This window comes from Setaria viridis, chromosome 7 (genome assembly GCF_005286985.2).
Source record: "Setaria viridis chromosome 7, Setaria_viridis_v4.0, whole genome shotgun sequence".
Taxonomy (NCBI): domain Eukaryota; kingdom Viridiplantae; phylum Streptophyta; class Magnoliopsida; order Poales; family Poaceae; genus Setaria; species Setaria viridis.
In genome coordinates, this window is record NC_048269.2 from 13,447,237 (window position 1) to 13,469,213 (window position 21,977).

Genomic DNA, 21,977 nt, shown 5'->3' on the forward strand with positions numbered 1-21,977 from the left:
ATTCAACTACGAGCCACTCTTTTACACGAAATAGCATAGAGAGAATAACGAAAAAGATGATCGGACAATAATGCCACTCGTCCATAGTCGACCAAGCGATGCTTTTACATTACCGACCAAGTGATGATCAATGTGGCAGCCGTACGTGGAATGAGAAAGAGAAACAGGAGCTTGAGGTAGAAGAAACAGTGGTGGATACAGGAGGCTCATCCACCTTTCTTTTCCTCTACCTCGTCATTTTCTTCTTTTTTTCTAAAAAAAAGTCATGACAGAGAAACATACGGAATCGGCTTCTCTTGCTTATACACTCATAAAATAGTTGTTCTCAAACGGTTTCTGCAACCGGATATAGCACATGTTCAAGTACATAATTGACAACACCTCTAGCGGCACTCGTTTGAACTCGCATTTTGCCTAGCGCTCGTATACATACTCCAAGCAGGGATTTTAAGTTGAGCGTGGCTACTTGCCCTCTGCCGCGGCGGCCGCCTTGGCCCTCTCGAGGAACTCGTCCCTGAGCTGCCTCCGCAGGATCTTGCCGGACACCGACTTGGGGATGGCGTCCACGAACCGCAGCAGCCGGAGCTTCTTGTACGACGCCACCCGCGCCGCCACGTACGCCATCACGTCCGCCTCGCTCTCCGCCGCGCCGCGCCGCCGCACCACGCACGACGCCGGGACCTCGCCGGCCTCCTCGTCCGGCAGCCTGCCACGACGACGACCCAAGAAAAACACGAGCTCAGTCAACGTTCGGTCAAATCCCTGTACGATCAGGCTGCTGCTTACCCGAAGACCGCCGCGTCTTCCACTGACGGGTGGGACAGGAGGATGGCCTCCAGCTCGGCCGGCGCGACCTGGAAGCCCTTGTACTTGATGAGCTCCTTGATCCGGTCGACGATGAAGACGTCGCCATCGTCATCGATGTAGCCGACGTCGCCGGTGTGGAGCCAGCCCTTGGCGTCGATGGTGCGCTCGGTCTCCTCCTTCTTCTTGTAGTACCCCTGCATGACGGCCTGGCTCCGGACGCAGACCTCGCCGGGGGTGTTCTTGGGCAGCGACCGGCCCGTGTCCGGGTCAACGAACTTCACCTCCAGGTTGGGCAGGATGAAGCCGACGGAGTTCTTCTTGGCGATCTGTACGGGTCCCCGCTGCGGGTCTCCGCCGGCGTGCGTCAGCGTGATGCAGCTGTGCTCCGTCAGCCCGTACGCCTCCTCCACCTGCACCCCCGGGAACTTCTCCTGGAACGCCGCGAGGAGGTCGGGCGCCAGCGGCGCGGCGGCGGTCATGACGGACCTGAGGGCGAGACCGGAGAGGTCGAACTCGGCGGCGACGGGGCTCTTCACCATGGCCAGCATGACCGGCGGCACGAGGGGCGCGAACATGACGCGGTGCGCCACCAGCGCGCCCAGGAAGGTGCGCAGGTCGAAGCGGTCCATCACCACCACCGTGCCCTTGTGCCGCAGCGTCGCGCAGCAGATGCCGGTGATGCCGTAGATGTGGAAGAAGGGCATGAGCCCCAGCGTCACCACCTGCCCGGCGAGCTCCTCCCCGACGGCGAACATGGAGGAGCAGAGGTTGGACACCAGGTTCCGGTGGCTCAGCATCACGCCCTTGGAGACCCCCGTCGTCCCGGACGAGTAGGGCAGCGCGCACAGGTCCGACTGCTGCACGGGCTCCAGCGCCACCACCGGCGCGCCGGTCCGGTCAGCGGCGGCGAGGAGCTCGTCCCACCCGATCGCGCCGGGCATACGCTCCGCGTCGCCGATGCCGATCACCGGCACGCCGGCGTCCTTCACCTTGTCGAAGGCCACCTCGTTGGCGACCACGAGCTTGGCCTCCGAGTCCTCCACCTGCTTCCTGATCTCGGCGGCGATGGCGCGCGGGTTCACGCCGGAGAACACCGCGCCGGCAGACATGATCCCCAGCGAGACGACGGGGTACACGGCGAGGTTCGGGAGAGCCACCACCACGACGTGGCCCTTGCGGACGCCGACGGACCGGAGCGCCCGGGCGAACCGGGCCACGTCACGGGCCACCTCGCCGTAGGTGTAGGACCGGCCCCCCGGCGCGGCCTCCACCAGCGCCACCTTGTCAGCGTAAGCCTCGGCGCCCTCCAGCACGAACTCGGGCACCGTCACGTCGTCCGGCACCGACACTGGCGGGAACCGGCTCCGGAAGATGTGCTCCTCCTCGTCCTCACGCACAACGGCGATGGCGGCGTCGCCCATCCTGAGCTGCTGCTGGCTGTTGTTGCTGGTGGGTTCTTCTTGGGTGTGGGTAGAAGCGAGTGCGGCGGTGGTGGGGAGGAGGAAGGGCGCGGCGGCCTTGGAATTTGTAGAGACGAGCGGAGGTCTTGGCGAGGGATGGTGACGGGAGGAAGGTGAAGGCATGCGGCTCGCCGCGGCGGTGACACAATTCTTGTGTGGTGTCAGGACTAGTGGTGTGCAGGTGAGGTTTGGTTGGGTCATGGCCTTTGAGCTCTCACCGAAGACTTTGGCTTATTGGCTGTTATAACACCGGGTCTCTTGTGGTAATCTTGTACAGTAACCACGGTTGCGCGTTCTCGAAAAAATAAAAGTTGTTAGAACATCTAGAAACACACTCAGGGCTCTAACATGATATCGTGGCAAACAAATAAACTAACAGTCGTTAAAGCACAACTGCTATATTCTGCAATGCATTATGTGTGCATGCCATTATGCATTTTCATTATGTTTGTTCAATTGTTTGGCTTTAGGCTAGCGGGTGCTCATCGGTTTCAAGATCCTAAGGTACTACTCCATCCGTCCTAAATTACTATTCATTTTGATTTTTCTTAAATACATTTTAAGACGAAGGGTAAAATGCAGAGTAATTTAGGACGAAGGGAGTAACTACAAGCTAGCCGTAGTTGCTAAGCTTACGCACGTTGTACTTCTATAAAATTGAAGCACAAATGCCCGTTGTATTAGTAGTTCTTCAAGTGAGCCTAGATGAGTGCTCCTATTAGTTGTCCTTTGTTACTTTGTGTGATCACAACTTATGAGCTGCCGGTGGCGCTAGGCTTGTTAGATATAGTTTATCTAACTAATGAGACTGCTTAAACCGTATGGGATCCTACCATGAAGTGCGTTTTCTTGTGAAATGGACATACTACTACCACCAAATGAAGGTGGCCAATGGTCAATGGAATCTCCAATGGATTGAAGCTAAGGTCAAGAATGTTAAGTTAATTTTGGGAGATCGTGAGAAGAAAACCATCCAAGGAGATAAGCAAGTTGCCATGATTAGTACAAAAATTAATCATCCATTGAACAAGCAATGTCTTCTAGCAACATTTATACAGAGTTTTTTTTGTCAAATACAATGGAGGCCAGATAATAATTAGCATTTGACAAAGAAAAAGCAACTTCATGTATTTTAAGAATCAAATATTACAATATTCAGTATAATATTTATACAAAATCTATTTGGTAGATGTGCACTGTGTGTGTCCTATATACAAAAATAAACTTTGCTGCATTCAATACCAACGCATGAAAAAACATTTTTTTTGTGGTAATTTATGTTACAAGAGGATTATGATGAGTCACAATTTTGGACATTCGCTAACCTTTGATTCACATGATAATAAATCTATTAAATTGCCATGTGATGGAACTAAGTGGTTTCTTAATCCCGCTAAATTGACATGTAGGAAAATCTGCCAAAAGAGGAAAGAAATATACGTATTGCAATTGTACTAAAAGTATAAGTACATTTCCTAAAAAGACAAACTACAGACGAAAAAGTCCACACACATTGAAGTGATTTGTACATCTCCAATAAATGAAGCATCCATTTTATTCCCATAGTTGCATTGGCTGTAACATTGAGCACCACTTGCATGTATTAAGTTTTGTTTGCATTCTTCATTATATACTTATTATATATTAGATGATAAATGATTTTTTTCTCTAGGGAATAAAATTGTTAGACCACGTGTACCTACCAAATTAAACATCTTTAGTTTATTAAAATTTGTTAGTGCTTGGTTGGTGTACAATGTCTTATAGCGTGTGTGCTTTTTATATCACAAATCCCATCTACCCTTAAGTTTAAAACAATTTGTATGAAAAATGCATACACGGTACAAAGCTATAATGATGATATAATTTTGTTTGAAATACAGTTTAGATGCGGAAGATACTCATATACATGTATGCACACTCATCTCTTAAACATAAACTCTTCCCTATATATGAGCATCTTCTTGAGGCTACAGGGTGATATGAGCTGGTTGTTTATCACTAATTGTAATTAGGCGAATACATGAGGACCCGTGCTGAGTTGGAGGCTTGGACCTAGGTGGGTAGGTTACCACAAGAAGCAAGTCTCAGTAGAAGCTAGGTTGAGATGTGATATACTGAGCTTAAATTTGATTCTCCATCTCCAATTGTAGGGCTTCTTTGTCATATGAAAAATATAGGTCTCTCAATCCTATTCTTATAAGATTTGGTACTGTAGCAACATTTCGAACGTAGGATTGAGTTATAGGAAAAATAAAAGAAGCTTACCCATAGGTGTGGTTTCATAGGAAAGTTGTAGGATATGAAATATCCACTCCGACCTTGTTTCTTTTTTCACTCCACATGTAGGATAGAGGCAAACGATAGCTCTTTGAGATAGGTCAGTGCTTAATTGTAGTTTGGTGTACGTGCTCATGGTTCTTCAACTTCTCATATGTATCCTTATTTCAAAATCCTGTGTTTTTTTTATGATCCATCCAAACGCCAATTCCTATAATTTTGGTGTTTTAGAATCCTCTAATTTTGTTATGCAATTCTATCATATTCCTATATTTTTCTATTCATGTGTTTTTCTACACTGCCTTCCAAAGAAGCTCGTAAGGTTGCACCAATCCATAAGATGGAATGTTCAATATCAAAGGATGCCACAGATACAAAATTAATGTTGTTTTTCTTCATTTATTGGTTGGATTCTATTGCTCCGGGCTCTTCATGGCATGCCTGCAAAATTCATTACTTGATTAAATGAAGAAAAACAACATTAATTTTGTATATGTGGCATTGACATCCTTGCTCTTCATTATCTCTTCAATAATCAAGTAATGGATTTTGCAGGCATGTCTGAAATATTTGTTTGTTGATTGTTTATTACACTTTTAGCGGAGAGTATCGGTGTTTGTCGGAATGGAAGTGCCATCATGGGAACTTAATTAGGGTTATAATTACTACCTAAATAACTATTGTACAATTGATGATATATATTGTTGGTGTATATGTTAGCATATATAGATGTCATATGTGGACCGTGAATATTTTTTATAGCAATTCAATCCCATAAAATTTCTTTGTTATCCCACCATTGTGCATAAAGTCTTTTGATACATGAATATAAAATTTTCTTTACTAGATTTTTTGAAAACACATCATAAGTTATTTGATATAAATACTTGCGGTACGGGTTAACTTATTTGGTTGTTACTGAGTTTAACTCTTTTTTAATAGTTTTTTTTGAAAATATGCACTCGTTGCCGCATGTGCATATTTGCTCTAAATGTAAAATTACTACTCCACATGCGGCAAATAATTTTATATATAATTTTGTTAGTTTTTTTTTGAAAATAAGCGGAGCAGTTTCTACTGGCATGTTTGACCACCGTCCACCGATACATCCATACATGCATCTTCGTCAACCTCCCATCCCATCTTCCCAGCGTGCTTGATCGCTTGTCGCACCAAGCCAGGTGGCCCCATGTGTTCCTCTACATGCCACATGGCATCCCTCTACGTAGCAAGTGGCAACTGCAGTAATAGCATCTCCAGCAGATTGCTCATCCTCCACTACCAAAACATCTTCTCTCTCCATCTCCAATAGTTACTTTTGCATTTTTGGTAATCACCACTGCAGCAGACTACCAAAAACTAATCTCCAATATCTCCTCCCAACGCATGGACCCATACATCAGGAGGTTTTATTTATTTATTTTCCCCTCACCAAGTCACCCTTCTTCCTCCCACACCTCCCTCCTTTCTTCTCTGCTCTGCTCAGATCCGCTGCCCCACTCAACCTCCCCCTCTTGCCGGTCGCCCCCTCCCAACCTCCACCCTCCGCCCACACCCTCTCTCGTCGGCCACCCTCCCTTCTCCCTTCTCTCCTCCTGGCTCCCCTCCCTTTTCTCTTCTTTTCTCCGCCGGACCGCCGCCGTCCCGACCTCCCCGCGTCGGTCGCGCCCCCTCTCGGTGGCGATGCCCGCCCGCTCCTCTCCTCCCCTCACCAGCGGCGGCGCCCGCGCTGACGCTGGCCCACTCCTCTCCTCCCCCTCACTGGTCGTGGCCACGGTCGCCTCCTCACCCCTGCGTCGTCGTGCTCCCCGACGGCAGAGCTCACACGACGAGGTAGGGGTGCGCTAGCGCGAGTTGAGGTGGGGCGCGGCCGCCAGGCCCCTAGCGCAGCCGGAGGCAGGGGGCGGCTGGCGCTGGGTTGCCGACGCAGGCTGAAGATAGGGCGAGATCGCATGGCCGCTGGGTTGACGGCGCTGGGGTGGAGCAGCAGCGCGCGTGCGGCGCGGACATTTCCGCGCGCCAAGATCAACCGCCGATAGGGGAGAGGCTTGCATTCCCCTGTATCAAGGGAAGAGGAGGTGAGTTTTTAGCAATTGGTAAAATTTTTTTGGTATTGTGAATCTATTGATAATTTGTTAAAGTTCTCTCTAATCTTCAAAATCTCTAGTTTTTTTATATCGGGAGCGGGAGCAATCCGCTGGAGAGATTCCCTCCCCTCATTCCGTTTCACTCAGCTCGGTCATCTCCGCTTCCCTAAGCTTGCAAGTCATTGACATTATGGCCCACCAAACCCGCGTGGGGACACATCGCGCATTACCAAGCCGAGGTGGCGAGAAAAGGTAAGAAAAGTTCACGCCTCCATCCTTTCCTCTTCCTAAGGCGCTTTCCAGATTTCCAGTGCCCCTATCCGTGTGCGCCCGGCCCAGCTGCAAATAATGGACCCACATGTCGGTGAAGTATGCAAATCCGGCATGCTTCTGTACCGCGTTCCGGAGCGCGTGCCGGTGCCAAATAGAAATCCGGTGTGCGTGGAGAGGAAAAAGGGTTCAAGGGAAAAGCAATAAAAAAGAGGGCAGAAAATTTACAGATGGATCCCTCGAACTTTTCGAGATCGCTCATGAGCCCACCGGTGGTGAAAACCGAGGCGGCGGAGGAGCGCGGCTCCCTGCCCCGGACGCCGGCGGCGGCCACGGCGGGGGCCAACGGCGGGGCCGCCAGCGCGTCCCCGGCGGCGGTTATCGACCTTAGCAGCAGCGACTCCGATTCCGACGGCGAGGGCGCGGGCGGGAGCGGAAAGAGGGCGCGGGGCGCGGGAGGGGGCGGCTCGGCGGGGAAGCGGGCTAGGGTTTCCGCGGCCGTCGACCTGCCCCCGGGGTTCCTCGAGCCGATACCGCTGCCACCGCCGGTGGTGCCGGCAGCCTGCGCGACGAAGCAGTTCTGGAAGGCCGGGGACTACGACGGGAAGCCGCTCGGAAATGGGGTGCCGCAGCCGTCAGGTACAATCCGATGCTAAAACCCTTCTGCATTCATCTCCCTTCGTGGAATTATTGTTCCTCTTGAAGAATTCGTGGACTTCTCTTTAATTCGGAAAATCATGCGATACGATGTCTTCAGATTTTTGCACGCATTACTGCTTTCTTATTTTTGCTTCTGGACATCAATGAGTGGGGAAAGAGATAATGTCGCTGTATCTATGAGCTTGGCTATGGATTAATTACTTTTAATGACAATGCAAAATGAGTAATGGCCCTGCCAGTCATGTCTTGAGACAGGCCGGATCATAAGTTTCCACATGCAAAGTATAGAATGATGTTTGTTGTGTCTGACGAATTTTCTGATATTAGATTTCTATATGCTGAAATGCAATAAGTCACTTGTATTACAGTATTAGGGTGTTGTGTGCTGTTGCTTGTGTGCGTGATGTTTCTAGATGGGCATCTAGTTTGTCTTTCAGTGGTTATCTGTGTCCTCACCAATTTTTCATTTCAGCGTCTGGAATGGATCATGTTCGTGTGCATCCTAGGTTTCTACACTCAAATGCAACAAGTCACAAATGGGCTCTAGGCGGTATGGTCTTCCTTTCATTTCTCCTTATTCCTATCTCTTTTCTATAACATGTGGAATCAGAGTTCAGACACACCACTCAGCAATGTGTTACTGGCTTCTGTTATAGACTACTTTGATCATATTTTTTGGTTAACATGTGCTGTGATATTGCAGCTTTGGCTGAGCTGCTGGACAATTCTCTCGATGAAGTAAGCTTAAATAGAAATATTAATTGTTCTTTTTATCATTGAATCCTTTTATGGTTATTGAGTACCTATTCTTTTGAAGGTCATAAATGGAGCTACCTATGTGAACATAGACATGTTAGAGAACGAAAAAGACAGTGACAAAGAGATGTCAAGAATGCTTCTTGTTGAAGGTGCTTAACTTTGTTATACCTTGCATTAAGTTGCATTGTTGACACATATGTCGCTGAGAGGATTATTTATGTTAGCTTGATTAATCTGACTAGAAGCAATAATTTTGCTATCTGCAACAACTATCAAAATAAACATGCCTCTTTCTAAGTTCCTTTCATGCTAGTACTGAATATAAACTATTCTAAAACTTGTCTGCTGAGATAAGCGCTGATTTAAGAGTTGAGAAAATTGCTTCAAACTCTATCTTTTATGTTTTTGGATTTTAGTTCATATTAGCAGGGTGCTCATATTGCAATGGGTTTTAAATAAACAATCATTACAAGGCCATATGAATGTCATTGTGTCTCAGTGATTTCGTTGTGAGCAAAGGGATCCAACATTGGATAGGTATATGTGCGCCAAACCAGTTTGCAAAATCCTCCAATATCCTACTACCAGTTATTAAGTACCAAAGATGCAGATACTATCCTTTGACTTTGGCAGATCTCTTGACTTGTCCTGTTGACATGTTGATGTGGAGTCGGCTATACAGTATTTCATAGGATGTCATCCTCATGTGTTAGAAGTGTACATGGAATGCTGTTCTATTTTTTCTCTACTTACCAATTAAGTAGCAATAAGCTATGTTCAGCAGAGAAAGAGCTATATACTTCTATAGAACACTGTAATAGGCATATTCTTGAATGAACTCATAAATAACAATCAGCAAATTGCTATTTTTGAATTTTGACCCCGTATGCAGTGTTCAGATTGGCACATAGGAAGCCTGCAACGCAACTATCTGATGATATGAGTGGACTAGTGGAGCCACTGATAGCATTCAGATAACCATGTTATAACTGATGTTTTTCTTGTTAATTACTGTGTAGATGATGGTGGTGGCATGGACCCGGATAAAATGAGGCAGTGCATGTCCTTGGGTTATTCAGTTAAGAGCAAAATTGCTAGTACTATTGGGCAATGTAAGTTTTGAAGAATAAATTATATTCACCCATAAAATATCTGTTAAAGTTTTTTACATTCAGTGTCCTTAATTTGTTGCCTTGTAGATGGTAATGGTTTCAAGACAAGTACGATGAGGCTTGGTGCTGATGTTTTAGTTTTCTCCCGTAGTCGTGGAAAATCAGGCAAAAGGTTCTGGTCCAGTTTATCTGACTTACAATGTAGCAACAAATATTCTTGAAGATGCCTGTTCTCATGATTATTGTGTAGTATTTTAAACCATAATCTGTATTTGCCTATTTGGACAAAAGAGGAGACAGAAAACACTTTAGTTTGTTTGGTTTATATGATCTTTTTTTTTGTGTGGATGGTTTACATAATCTTGATTGCACAGCAATATATCTGTTTAATTTTGATGGCTGTTCAAGTTTGATACGGAGTGAAATGTATGGTGGATTTTACTGTCAATATTTTTGGAGAATTTTCCAATTCCAGTGACTAACACATACAATTAGAAGCAACTTAGATTGGCTATATCAAATTGGCATCATGTAGCTTAATTTTACTAACACATGATAAGAAGCAGTGGTAAGAGAGAGTAAAAAACAACACATATGGAGTACTTTGTAGTTGGATGAATATGTAGACTGCATTCATATGGCATTTCTAGCGTTTAAATGGTTAGGATTCCAGTAAATGACTCATGGTTCTTTTCCTTTTCAAACTAATTAGTTACATTTTTTTTGCTATGAACTTGTATTTTCTTTTACTTTGATTCATTTTGAGTTTTGTCAACAAACTTAAACCTTTTTACTTATTACTTTTGGTTGACATGAAGGCCTACTCAAAGCATTGGCATGCTATCTTATACATTTCTTAGGAGCACTGGCAAAGAGGACATAATTGTTCCAATGGTAGTATCTCTTTCTTCATGAATTATTCAATATGTTCTTAGAAATCACTGTATTAGTTGTCTTCTGAATATATTTTTGACAGACCTAGGTCGTTGTTTGATTATTATTTACTATGAGGAATAATTTGCTGGACATTTAGTGTGCTGTATCTAGAAGTTGGCAGGCAGTCCTTTTATTTTGAGGCACGTGATCAGCTTCTTGATCTTAAATAGACCAGTACTATCTGACTTTGTATTTTATTGCGCATTTTCAGATTGATTATGAATATAAACAAGGATGGGAAAGAATGGTCCGAACTACATCGGATGATTGGAACACAAGCTTACGTACAATCATTGCATGGTCTCCATATTCAACTGAAGCAGAATTACTTGAACAGGTATAGTTGATGCCATGTACGATTGTACCGTGCAGTTTCTCAAGCATCACCTTTTCCTGGTGCTTGCTTTAGAGAAAAAGAACATCGTCTATCTAACTTTGTTGGATAAAGTACTACTGTGATTGCTTGTTAACGCAATAATACTTAGGAGTAGTTGGCCCTATTGATGGTCAAATAATGTACAAAACAAAGGTTCGTAAGGCATCTAGGTGATTATGCATATCTCGCCACAAGTGCCTAGTTACAGCTTGTCACCATAGGACACCCTAGAGCCTTAAGAACCTTGTAGGAAACTATTAGTGTGCTTGAGTCAAAAGTATTGGGTTCATTTTTTTTCGAGACGAGGCTCAACCCCATCTCCATTTCAACAAACAGAAATAAAAGTAGTGGATTCATGATGTACATTGGCTGTGGAATTGTATCTAGAGAAAAATGCAAAGACACTCTCCCTGGAAGTCACTTCAAGATGGAAATACTAAGCCTACTTAAGCTCCAGCTTTGGTGCAAATCCCTGTGAGGCTGCTTAGGCGATCCAGTGTCAGTAGTTCAGCTGTGATTACCTTGGATGCTCATGTAAGATGCCAACATGGAAGCTGGGGAGTGGTTGAGGGTTTAACTATGAACTAGGTCCCACAAGACTTAACGCTTGGTGTTCATGGAGGGAACATTGTCTACACATCTGATATGGTGGGCTCTAGTGCTTAGTTACATCCTCCCCAATTCCCTTTCGGTGTTGGCATACTGGCATGTGGCATCCTATGTGGATGATTGGAAGTGGCATCTACCCTTTGGGGAGGTTTTGAACTGGTGTCGAGTTGTACCCTCCACCCCAGAATACAAGCACTTTTAGGATTTAGGACAGATTAAGCATGAAGGTAAAAATGTGCCCCTCATTTATCAGCCAGCTGTTTAGTTAATCTAGACCATAGATAGCAGTTTCAATTTGTGCACAGATTCACTCGTCAATCAGAACGACAAGGTGGGCCCGAGGATCAATTAATTGTAAGTGGTGTTGGGAATGTTGAATTCCCAGGGACAAATTTTGAGCGCTTTAGAAGGTTGTATTCTGGGATGGAGGGAGTAGAATGGTATGTAGCAAGGTATTTGCATCTTGAAGTGACATCTACAGGATATTTGCAATTTTTCCTTGAATTTTATAATCATTCTTTTTAGAGCATGCTTTGTTTCATTGGAAGCGTCCTATTATTTATTCTTTTTCCCTATGACTGTATATTATGATGTATTTTCAAGATTAATTTGGAATACCAAAATATTGTAAAAAAGCTAAATGATATGAAAAACTGTCAATCTGTTTTCTGGAGTGCCACTATCCATCAAATTTTGGGCCTCTAATTTTTTAATTGTATGTGTTTTATTTTACTTTTAGCATGCACTACATTTATAGTATTCTAAATGGCCACTGCAGTTTAATTCTATGAAAGAACAAGGGACGCGTATTATTATTTACAATCTTTGGGAGGATGACCAAGGGGACTTGGAACTTGATTTTGATGCTGATGTACATGTAAGTTCCATTGTCCAAAAACTGTGCCACCATTCTAGTTAAACAGCTCCTCTGTGATTTGTAGTGATGTCTCACATGGCAGGATATTCAACTCAGAGGTGGTAACCGTGATGAGAAAAATATCCAGATGGCAAACCAGTTCCCAAACTCCAAGCATTACCTCACATACAGGCATTCATTGAGGGTAAGCTTGATGTATGCATACACAATTTGGTAGTAAATTTTGTTGAAGTCATGTATAAAATTGATGTCTGGTAGTCATAAATCTCAGCACTTTTTTTTTGCTATTAGTCACAAAATAGTGTTTCCATTTCAACGATTTATTTTATGTTAGATTTTATTTTAACTCAAAACTGTACTTTAGTGCATCCCCCTTTTTTACTGATTTAGCAGTGACTTGGTCAGTTCAGTTCTGATTAAATGAAACTGGACATCAAATGCTTACCTTATGTTTCTGCTGTGTGCAAATCGTGAAAACCTGGTGCTTCTGTTCTAATTGATGTGTCAATAATTCCTTTTATGGTATCTTGTAAAATAAGAAGTCTTAGGATTCTGTGCATGAAATTTTATGTACATTGATGGTTTCTGGCATGTTCACTAAGGTGACAAGGCAGCGTGCAGTGCCCGATTACCATTACACTGCCCAGTGCATAAGGCATATCGTGTAGAGGACAGACATACATTTCAACCTGGCACTGCAGTAAATCTAATCAGCATTTAGTACCACTGCATATGATGGTGCTTGATTAGTTATCCGTTTGTTTCACCCAGGAGTAGCTTAATGTTGTAGTAAGCACAATAGCATGCACTATGCTGCAGTAGTTAACTATCTATCATCAGCATCGCACTGTAGCACATATGTGTACACCAGCAAAAGAAAGAAAAAAAAGCTGAGCAGAAAAACAAATGCATAGGAATGACAGAATGCATACACACGGACATGTTTGTATGAGGGAAGGGTATACACAGATTTGAATGTCGAGGCAGAGGAGTCGAGCACGAGGATGGCGGCATGAGGCTAAGCAGCAGATGGAGGCTTGGAGGAGTGTAGGAAGACTTGTTTTGGCCCCTTTTTCCTTCGCTTCCTACTTATGCTATCTGGTTTGCATTCATGCTCCTGTTAGCACTTGTGAACTGCTTTTGCCCTGAGGTCATGCCATAACACACCTTACTGATGCATTATGCACATGGTTGATACCATATGCATGCAAGCTATGTATCATCGATACCTGATATAGGTACGCCGACACAGTGATATGTTGATGCCTGAAAAACAAGGATACGCTGATACGGCGAATAATAATATATTTAAATTAACTGCATTATCAGATCCTCAGAGAATTCAACAGTCAAGAACAGCCACAATTCTTATGCATTTCCTCCCACAAACTTCATCCCTGGACCATTCCAGCAAGAGAATCAATCGGTACCTCTTCAAGTCTTGACCTTACGTGCGACAAAGCAGCTTTAGAGTACGATGTCTCGGCTTCATGATGCTCCAGCAGCTTTACTCCAGCTATCGGCACATGCTTTGGAGAACTGATTTTTCTTGTACCGCGGCTTCGGGTCCCTGTGGCGGCGCTTGCTCTCAGCAGCAAACGTGATCCCAATGGCAAGGCTACCAAGGGATGGCACTCGCTAGCTCCCCGCATGTGCTCACAGGTCGCAGCTGCTCTCGCTAGCAAGGGGCAGCCGGGAAAGTGGTGGTGGTGGCAGCGCACGAGCTAGGAGATGAGGGAGTAGAGAGGATGAGTTGTGTGGTGTGCTGTGTACCTGTGGGCCAAATGGTGCTGGGCTTTGAAAAATGGTTTAGCTGGGCCAACACATCGGGGAGGAATACCGGGCCTATGCACAGCATATCGATAATTACTTGTTTTATTTTTAAACCGTATTTTTCTGTTACTTCCCGATACTTGTATCGGGACATATCGCCGTATCCCGCCGTATCTGATATGGGTACGGCACCCTTCCTGCCGTATCGGTGATTCATAGCATGCAAGGCAAGTCAGGGCCATGGCTAGAGATCCTGGACACCTAATCGATCCTTAATAACCATGAACTCTGGGCATAAAGGAATTGAACATAACTAAAATATCAGGTTTATTACGTGCCCAAGCATGGGCATTTGATCAATTTAACTGTTTGCAGCTTTATTGAGACTCAAAGTACTCTCATGTTCTCTTAGTACTGCTGATTGCTTAGAAGCAGCAGCTCGAGTTTATGCAGTTTTATGTAGGATATAGTATTACAGTAGCCCCTTAAGTTTTGTTTGCAGATCAGCATAGTTTTTAGAATACATAAAGATGGTTTAAGTGCATCTTTACAATGCAGAACTATTTTCCTGCTTTGCATTCTCCTTGGTTGATAAATCATAATTTATCAGCATGTTATTCAAAAGAATGTTAGCTTCAGTCTTAATTGGTGTTGCCTTTAGATATGCTTGCTAAGAATGGCTTGTAAATTTTTTGCAGAGTTATGCTTCAATTTTGTATCTGCGACTTCCAAATTACTTCCAAATGATTTTACGTGGAAAAGAGATTGAACACCATAATATTGTGACTGATATGATGCTGAAAAAAGAGGTTACATACAGGCCAGTGGCACCTAACGGACATCCAAAGGATTCAAATGTAAATGACTATGACTGAAGACATTTTTTCTTAATGCCGTTGATGTATTGGTAACTCATTGGAGATCTTTGTTGCAGATGGTAGCTGATGTAACCATTGGGTTTGTAAAAGATGCAAAACATCACATTGATGTTCAAGGATTTAATGTATACCACAAGAACCGCTTGATAAAGGTATTATTTTTCTTTTGTAGTCCTGCTGCCACTATAATTACTGGTTTCTCACTGTTCTGGTATATTTTTTGATGTATCAATGGTCAGTAATGCTGGTAGAACAGATGCTTGGTTAGTTATCAGTATTATGTAAAAGAGAAAAAATTCCTTCAATACACTCAATAAATCCCCCATCTGCAACTGCATGCTGGCCTATATACCTTTGATTCATAAACCGGATGTTCCATCTTTGTGGCCATTTTCTTGTAAAATAGGGTGTCATTTAGTAAAGATGAAATTTATTGTTTACTCTGAATAGTACTAGTGATTGATTGGCCTCACTCACTCAATGGTGTTTACCTGTATTCTGTATTTCTGTTTCTAACATACTTCATGGTAGTACTTCACATGGTGTTTATCGATTTGTTAACGTAAGTGTTTTTTAGCCTTTCTGGAGGGTGTGGACTGCTGCAGGAAGTGGTGGCCGTGGTGTCATAGGTAGGCCCTCTTCCTCGCTTTGGTATTTTTAGTCTTTTATTGTATATTGAGTTCAAAATCTAGTAATGATCAATTTACACTGCAGGTGTACTTGAGGCAAACTTCATAGAGCCAGCTCATGATAAGCAGGACTTTGAGCGCACAACACTTCTGGCAAGACTTGAAGCACGCTTAGTTCAAATGCAGAAGGATTACTGGTACATTTTGCTATTATTTGTCTTCGTTCATCGTGTGGCTGTTTGGTATAATAATACATTAGTAGTAAGGGAACGTTTGGATGGACGCTTGAGTCCACCCATCATTGGGTTGCCTGACCCAGTGCTGGCTTTGCTAGCTGTGTTCTGGTCAAATCACGGGCAAACCAGCTATAGCGAAATCGGGCGCCAATTTTCTAGTGAGTTCACTCTTTGGTGGGCAAGTGGGGCGATTCCGAACTACTTCCTCGTTTGTGCACCTTTTGGCAGACCAAGTTGTATGGAGTGTCAGTCTTGTTCTCAACATTTATCTTCCTCTGTTTCTTTCTGATAGGTCAGGGAATGCTCATCGGATAGGATATGTTGCGCCGCGACCTGGCAGAATCTCTGAGTCAGGAGAGGGAGGTAAATAATGGGATAATTCTGGATTTGACTATGCTGTGACTTGCTGCGAGCATTTTAGTTTACTAATTCTGTACATACTTAGTTGTTACTCCGTCCCAAATTATTAGTCGTTTTGATTTTTCTAGGTTTATACATTTTACTATGCATCTAGACATAATATATATCTAGGTGCATAGCAAATTCTATGAATTTAGAAAAGACAAAACGACTAATAATTTGGGACAGAGGGAGTAGTTAGGAACTTTATAACCTGTTGACTCCCATTGCTTTGGAGTGATTAGAAACAGAGCCACTTGTCTTGGGCCTCTAAACTTTTGGCTTTTCTCCTGCTTCCTTTTTTGGTTGTGAGCACATTGGTTCTCTTTTGGTTCCTCAACTTTTATATCTAGTTTTTTTATTTTGCTCCCTTCATTCAAGCAGTTGAGCAGTTGTTAGATCTGCAGACTTTGTGCCACTCACAAGTGGGCTCAGACTACTTGTTTGTGACAGACATCTCTGTTGGGCCAGGGGTAGGTATAGCTACCAAATTAGCTCCCATCGAATGGTAAAAGAAACAGTTGTCTGGACTTAAACTATCAAAGTTGTGCCTCTAAATTATAATAACCTAGTACGCCCTCCGATTCGAAATATTTGTCACCGTTGACTTTTCCTCGCAATGTTTGACCATTCATCTTATTCAAAACTTTATTGTAAATATACAAAAAGATAAGTTATGCTTAAAATACTTTTCATGACAAAGTAAGTCACAAACTAAATAAATGATACTGACATAATTTTCTGAATAAGATGAATGGTCAAACATCGTGATCAAAAGTCAATAGTGACAAATATTTCGATATGGATGTAGTATCAGTCATGCCAAAAAATGCATGAAATAGAGATACTACTTAGTATTGTTGCCCACATATTGGAACTTGCAAGAGAGTTTTGAGGATCATCAATGTAAAACATAAACTATTCTTGTAAAACAACAAATAATGAAAATAGCAACAAAAGCCTTTGTCCTAACTCCCAAGCAAATTGGGGTAAGCTATTTGAGGACTATTGTAATGAGAACTAATTTTTTCTTCTTTGAGCAAATTATCTTTGCCATTTCTTAGAGTTTGCATTAATTGTTCTTCTGTTCATGCACTAACCTCAAATCCAACAACCACTTTAATTACAATATGATTTCGTATGACATCTTTATCGTTTTTGTTTGAATTTATTTTACATATGTGTAAGGTAGCGCAACAAATTATACAGTTTATTGCATATTGAATAATCAGAAGCATGACAATTTTCTCTCCTATTTTGACAGAAATTTTTCCTGAAAACACCACAAGTGCACAACCATCACCCTATTGTTCTGGGAAAGGCTACACATATTCGAAAGATTTCCACAATAGTAAAAAGAGTGGGAAGGCTGGCACATCATTTGGTATCCAGCAGAGAGCTGAGAAGTCTGCAAGGACTAAACGATCTACAAAGTCAGTACTACATGGGCTACCTGATAGCGATGACAGTGATTCTGAGTTTGTGGGCACTCCGTCATCAAGGTCAAGATCTCACATCCTTAATATAAACCAAAAATCATTTCAAAATGGCAGTATTGGTTTGACAACACCTCAATCCAGTGGACTCACAGAAAGAGAGAGAGTCAGAACTGAGTCACAGTTGATGGTAATTTTCTTCTGCTAATGTTCAATTATACCAGCCTACATGCTTAATTTCCTATTTGCAAATGATAACTGGGGCCATGGTGTGCTAGAGCATTATGATTTATGCAGCTTTCAAGAGTTTTTCTTATTGTATTAAGCATGGAAGCTTCTTACCACTTTTTTCCATAATAACCTGTATCCTCCTATGTCTTTGCTTTGTGTTGATTCCTCTATTGTCTTTATCTTTTTGCATTGCTTTAGCTGGGTTTAGGTGAAATGCTAGTTTTCTTTTAGTTTGGTAATATAAACTGCACAGTTAAGTGTAAAATTTATAATCTGGGTTGGTCCATATTTTCTTGCTGAATCGCACATGGCTGGCTGTAGTGCCTGACAGCTATTTCTGCCATAAAAGGTATTAGAAAATTTTTGGAACAAGTAGTAACATTCCTCTGATGGAATAGCTGCGATATCAAAATTCTACAAGAGTAAGTAAATATGGATTGATGCACGCAGGTGTTTATGCCCTGGCGTGCGCACATTCCGGGCTGTTCGATCGGTAACTGTGAGGTCCAATGTGAGATCAAACTGTGAGAAAGGGCCTCTAGCCTAGTGGTTAGAGCAGGTTCGATTCCCCGTGGGAGCGAATTAAATGGGGCTGGATTAAAATAAAGGTTACTCACTGGTTCCCTTGGTTGGCAACCGACCTGTGGTGGGCAAGGCCCTCGTGTAAGGGGCTAGTCGTGGGTTGGGCCTCAAAGCGCGGGTAAAGGCCTATACCACAGGGGGCGGCATCTCCATGTATGAGGGGGGCCAGCTCTCGTGACCTTTCTTGGCCGGGCTCTGGTTGAGCTCTTCTTAGTGAAATACTGTGGGGGCAGTGGTTTTCCCCCACCAGCCGAGTTTTTTTTCCCCCAACCATTCACTTCTTATCCTTTCAGCCTTAACCTTTCTCCCACTGTTTCGAACCGTCGCCCCGCCATTCTTCCTTCGATTCGTGCTCGCTCGCCCAGCTTCGGTGCGATGGCGGACTCCGACAACCCCAAGCGAGTTATTGAGGTTAGCGCTTATAGGGTTTGTTGGTTTGGGATTATGGTTTTCGGGTTTTTATTTTGGGTTTTTTTTGGGGGGGTTGGTGGGTGGGGATTAGAGGATGGTCGTGGGGCTGGCCCGGCGGTGGTGATGGGTGCTGGCCGGTGGGGCAAGGCGGCGAGGGTGCCGCCGGCTGGGCAGCGGAGGACGGCCAGTGGGGAGACTGATTGTGGGTTGTGGGTGGCGTGGCTGACGGTGATGGCGGCATGGCGCCACCGGCCGGGCAGGGGTGGGGGCCAGTGATGACGGGGCAGTCCTGGTTCATTGAACCTGGACCGTGTGGTGGAGGCCAGCGGTGATGGAGCAGTTATATGCGCAGGCACTAGTTGAGTCCTTATTTAGTTATATGCCATGTGAATTAATGGATTCAGGTACATTGTTTTCCTCATTTATATGGTATTGCAGTCCTATATAACCTGCTTGATATAAAACTTATTTGTTGTTAACTGCTGATAATATTCACTGAGCTTCCAAATTTTTATGTGGCACTCATTGCTACTTGCCTACTTTATAATTATTGATTATCTTGTCAAGGCATCATTATTTAATCTGTCTGATATTTACTTCCCAGGACCCAAATGCAACTATTGATGAGTATGAGGCTGTTATCAAGCAATTAAGGGATGAAAACTCATCACTAAAGGAAAGGTAAATATCAGCAGGTTTAGCTTCTATTTTTCTTGTTACATGGCAACCAACATAGTTACTGTATGTGGATGACCTTTGATGGGATTTAATCAAAGATCGAAGTATCAGATTGATCATATTGTCACTTTCTTACCATACTCCAAGTTGTGCAACTGTTGAGAGAATGACCTTAAAATGTAGCAACAAGTTTGTGTAATTGAGTTAAGGGATTGCTTGCTCAAATGAGGTATAATATCAAGAGTCATGTATAAGAGATTATGATGGTCCACATCCCACATTCAGAAATTAAGACTTAAATCTGACAATGGATTTGTACTATATACCAGTTCTTTTGATCTTTTAGTTAGGAGAGGTATGTACTTTTATGAAAAAGATGAGGGCAATGAGATGCATACCTAGAAGCGCATTTTGAAGGAAAACCTAAGATTTCCATCCAAGTAAGCAACATTGTCTATTTGACCATGATAACTTGGTAGCTGGAACTACCAAACCAGCATGCTTGCAATGTATCAACGATATTACAGTTTACTGAGTTGCAGACTTGCAGTATGGTGGCTTGTTAATGATGTTCTTTCCTCAGATTATCAAAGGTGGAAGAATCGATGCAGCAAGAACTGGTGATGGAGCGTGACAAGAATAAGTCTCTGACAGAGAGGGTACGCCCTTCTGTCTTTTCTGCTTGACCTAGAAAAACAAGAGTCTGCCCGCTCTATTGCAGTGAATGCAGGGTTTAGTTTTGTTGCCTGTTAGTGTCTTGAAATGTTCTACCCATCCATCTAAAATGTAGGTTGTTTAGTTTTGTCCTATGTCAAACTTATCTGATTTTGACAAAGTTTATAGAAAAGTATATTAACATCTATAATACCAAATAAAATGCCCTAAACAAGTTCCATGGTGGATTTAACGAAACTGATTTGATGCTGCAGATGTTGGTTCATTTTTTCTGTAAACTTGGTCAAAACTAGAGAAGTTTGACTTGACAAAACTAAGATAACTTATATTTCGGTATGGAGGGAGTACCACTAGATTCTGTGTTTACATGCCTGAGCCTGACACACGTGCTTGGTAGCCATAGTTTGCTCTTCCACCTTACAATTTACAAATTCATTGTTTATCTGTGTTTGGTCAGTAAGATAACCGACTATCTTTCTATATTACCTAAATCCATGACGTGATCAGTGACTGCTTGCTAGCAGCACCTATGAGTATTTGTGCTTATTGTATCCTTTACTTTGCTCCATAAGAATACATTTTGCTCCTGGGATAATATATTTTGCTCGCCCCTTATCTATTCCTTTTACCTTCCAGGTGGAGGATTTGCAGAGACAACTTGTGTCTGCAACCAAGGAACAAGAAGCACTGATTGACATATTCTCCGAAGAAAGAACCCGTCGAGACCTAGAAGAGGACAGCCTGAAGAAGAAACTGAAGGTGAGTGAACAAACTGTGACAGCAGTTCCCTGTGTGGCATGTCGCAGCAACGCCTGACTCTTTTCTTTCTCGTCTCTTATTACATTTCGTTTCAACTTGCATTGTTTCCTCTTTGGCAGGAAGCATCTCTCACCATACAGGACTTGCTGGAGCAACTGAACAACGCCAGGAAAGGCCGCAAATTTTGAGGAAATAAACTAGCAGCATCGCTACCCTTTCACTAACTAGTGGAAGCCGTCGCAGAGGATGCTGTAGGGCAGGGTTCTCCTCCATGGTTTGCTTGCCTCATTGTTGGTTTAGAGTTGAGGATTAGCTACACCATTGTCGTGCACCTGATCGTCGTCTGGATCATCTCGTGTCGTGTACAGCGGACAGCCAAGTAGTAGTGACAACCAAAGGGCACATCATGGTGTACCGGCAGTCAGTGGTAACCCTGAATAAACCCCTTGCTTAGTTATCTCAATTCGTTCTGTTAATATCATTCATGCATGCGTCGAGTCGTTGCCAGTTTCTGTGCGCTAGTGCTGGCTTAGGCTTGGTGCATAGTACTTTGTAGCATTGGCCAATTGTGGGTTTGGACGACCAGGTTGCATCTTACAAGTCTTGGATCTCAGCAGCGCACCTTGCATGCGGGCAAGTGTAGGCACGGTAAATGATGCCGAGATCCGTAGTTTACGCTTAGATTTGAAGACGGGTAGTGTATTACAGTGGCTTGAACGTGCTTTGCCTAGGGTATAACAAGGTTAGTAAAGGCCAGATTCGGTCAACGTGCTTCTCTTTGAAGTTTGAACTAGTAGTAGTACAAAAAACTAAACCACTGTATAACGTTGATATGGATCTAGAAGAACCGTACGCGTAACTGCCGCAGCATCCAAAAGTAGATAGATAAAAATAGGACACTAAAAAAAATTACCAAAATGCAAAGCCAAGAGCCGGAGCACCTTTCGGTTGCGTAGGAGTTAGCAGAGATTGGCAGAGAATAGTGTTCAATTCTATGTAAATCCCTCTATCCATGATAAGTGAAATCGCCTTGTCCCCTTTTTATTGGCGGGTCCGA

At 43.5% G+C, this 21,977-nt stretch overlaps 2 protein-coding genes across 2 annotated transcripts; one reads left to right on the forward strand and one right to left on the reverse strand.

Annotated features, from left to right (window-relative positions):
- Window positions 1–279: 279 nt before the first annotated feature.
- LOC117865215 (4-coumarate--CoA ligase-like 9) lies at window positions 280–2,490 on the reverse strand. The gene is made up of 2 exons (XM_034749368.2): window positions 787–2,490; window positions 280–706 (listed from the first exon to the last, which is right to left on the reverse strand). The coding sequence occupies exons 1-2, from the start codon at window positions 2,466–2,468 to the stop codon at window positions 463–465; spliced, it is 1,926 nt and encodes a 641-aa protein (XP_034605259.1). The 5' UTR covers window positions 2,469–2,490; the 3' UTR covers window positions 280–462.
- Window positions 2,491–7,096: 4,606 nt separating this feature from the next.
- On the forward strand, window positions 7,097–21,401 carry LOC117863707 (protein MICRORCHIDIA 7). The gene is made up of 20 exons (XM_034747524.2): window positions 7,097–7,543; window positions 8,037–8,114; window positions 8,268–8,302; window positions 8,382–8,472; window positions 9,343–9,435; window positions 9,523–9,607; window positions 10,254–10,329; window positions 10,583–10,708; window positions 12,135–12,233; window positions 12,316–12,417; window positions 14,705–14,863; window positions 14,941–15,036; window positions 15,462–15,513; window positions 15,599–15,710; window positions 16,042–16,112; window positions 17,413–17,774; window positions 19,413–19,489; window positions 20,070–20,145; window positions 20,798–20,920; window positions 21,040–21,401. The coding sequence occupies exons 1-20, from the start codon at window positions 7,135–7,137 to the stop codon at window positions 21,106–21,108; spliced, it is 2,391 nt and encodes a 796-aa protein (XP_034603415.2). The 5' UTR covers window positions 7,097–7,134; the 3' UTR covers window positions 21,109–21,401.
- Window positions 21,402–21,977: the final 576 nt, after the last annotated feature.

Bases quoted from the DNA above. Each gene is read 5' to 3' on its own strand.
- LOC117863707 (XM_034747524.2), top strand. From the start codon at position 7,135: ATGGATCCCTCGAACTTTTCGAGATCGCTCATGAGCCCACCGGTGGTG. The intron at 14,864-14,940 runs GTAAATGACTAT...TCTTTGTTGCAG, and splicing joins GACATCCAAAGGATTCAAAT to ATGGTAGCTGATGTAACCAT. The intron at 15,514-15,598 runs GTAGGCCCTCTT...TTTACACTGCAG, and splicing joins TGGTGGCCGTGGTGTCATAG to GTGTACTTGAGGCAAACTTC.
- LOC117865215 (XM_034749368.2), bottom strand. From the start codon at position 2,468: ATGACCCAACCAAACCTCACCTGCACACCACTAGTCCTGACACCACAC. The intron at 707-786 runs GTAAGCAGCAGC...TCGTCGTGGCAG, and splicing joins GAAGACGCGGCGGTCTTCGG to GCTGCCGGACGAGGAGGCCG.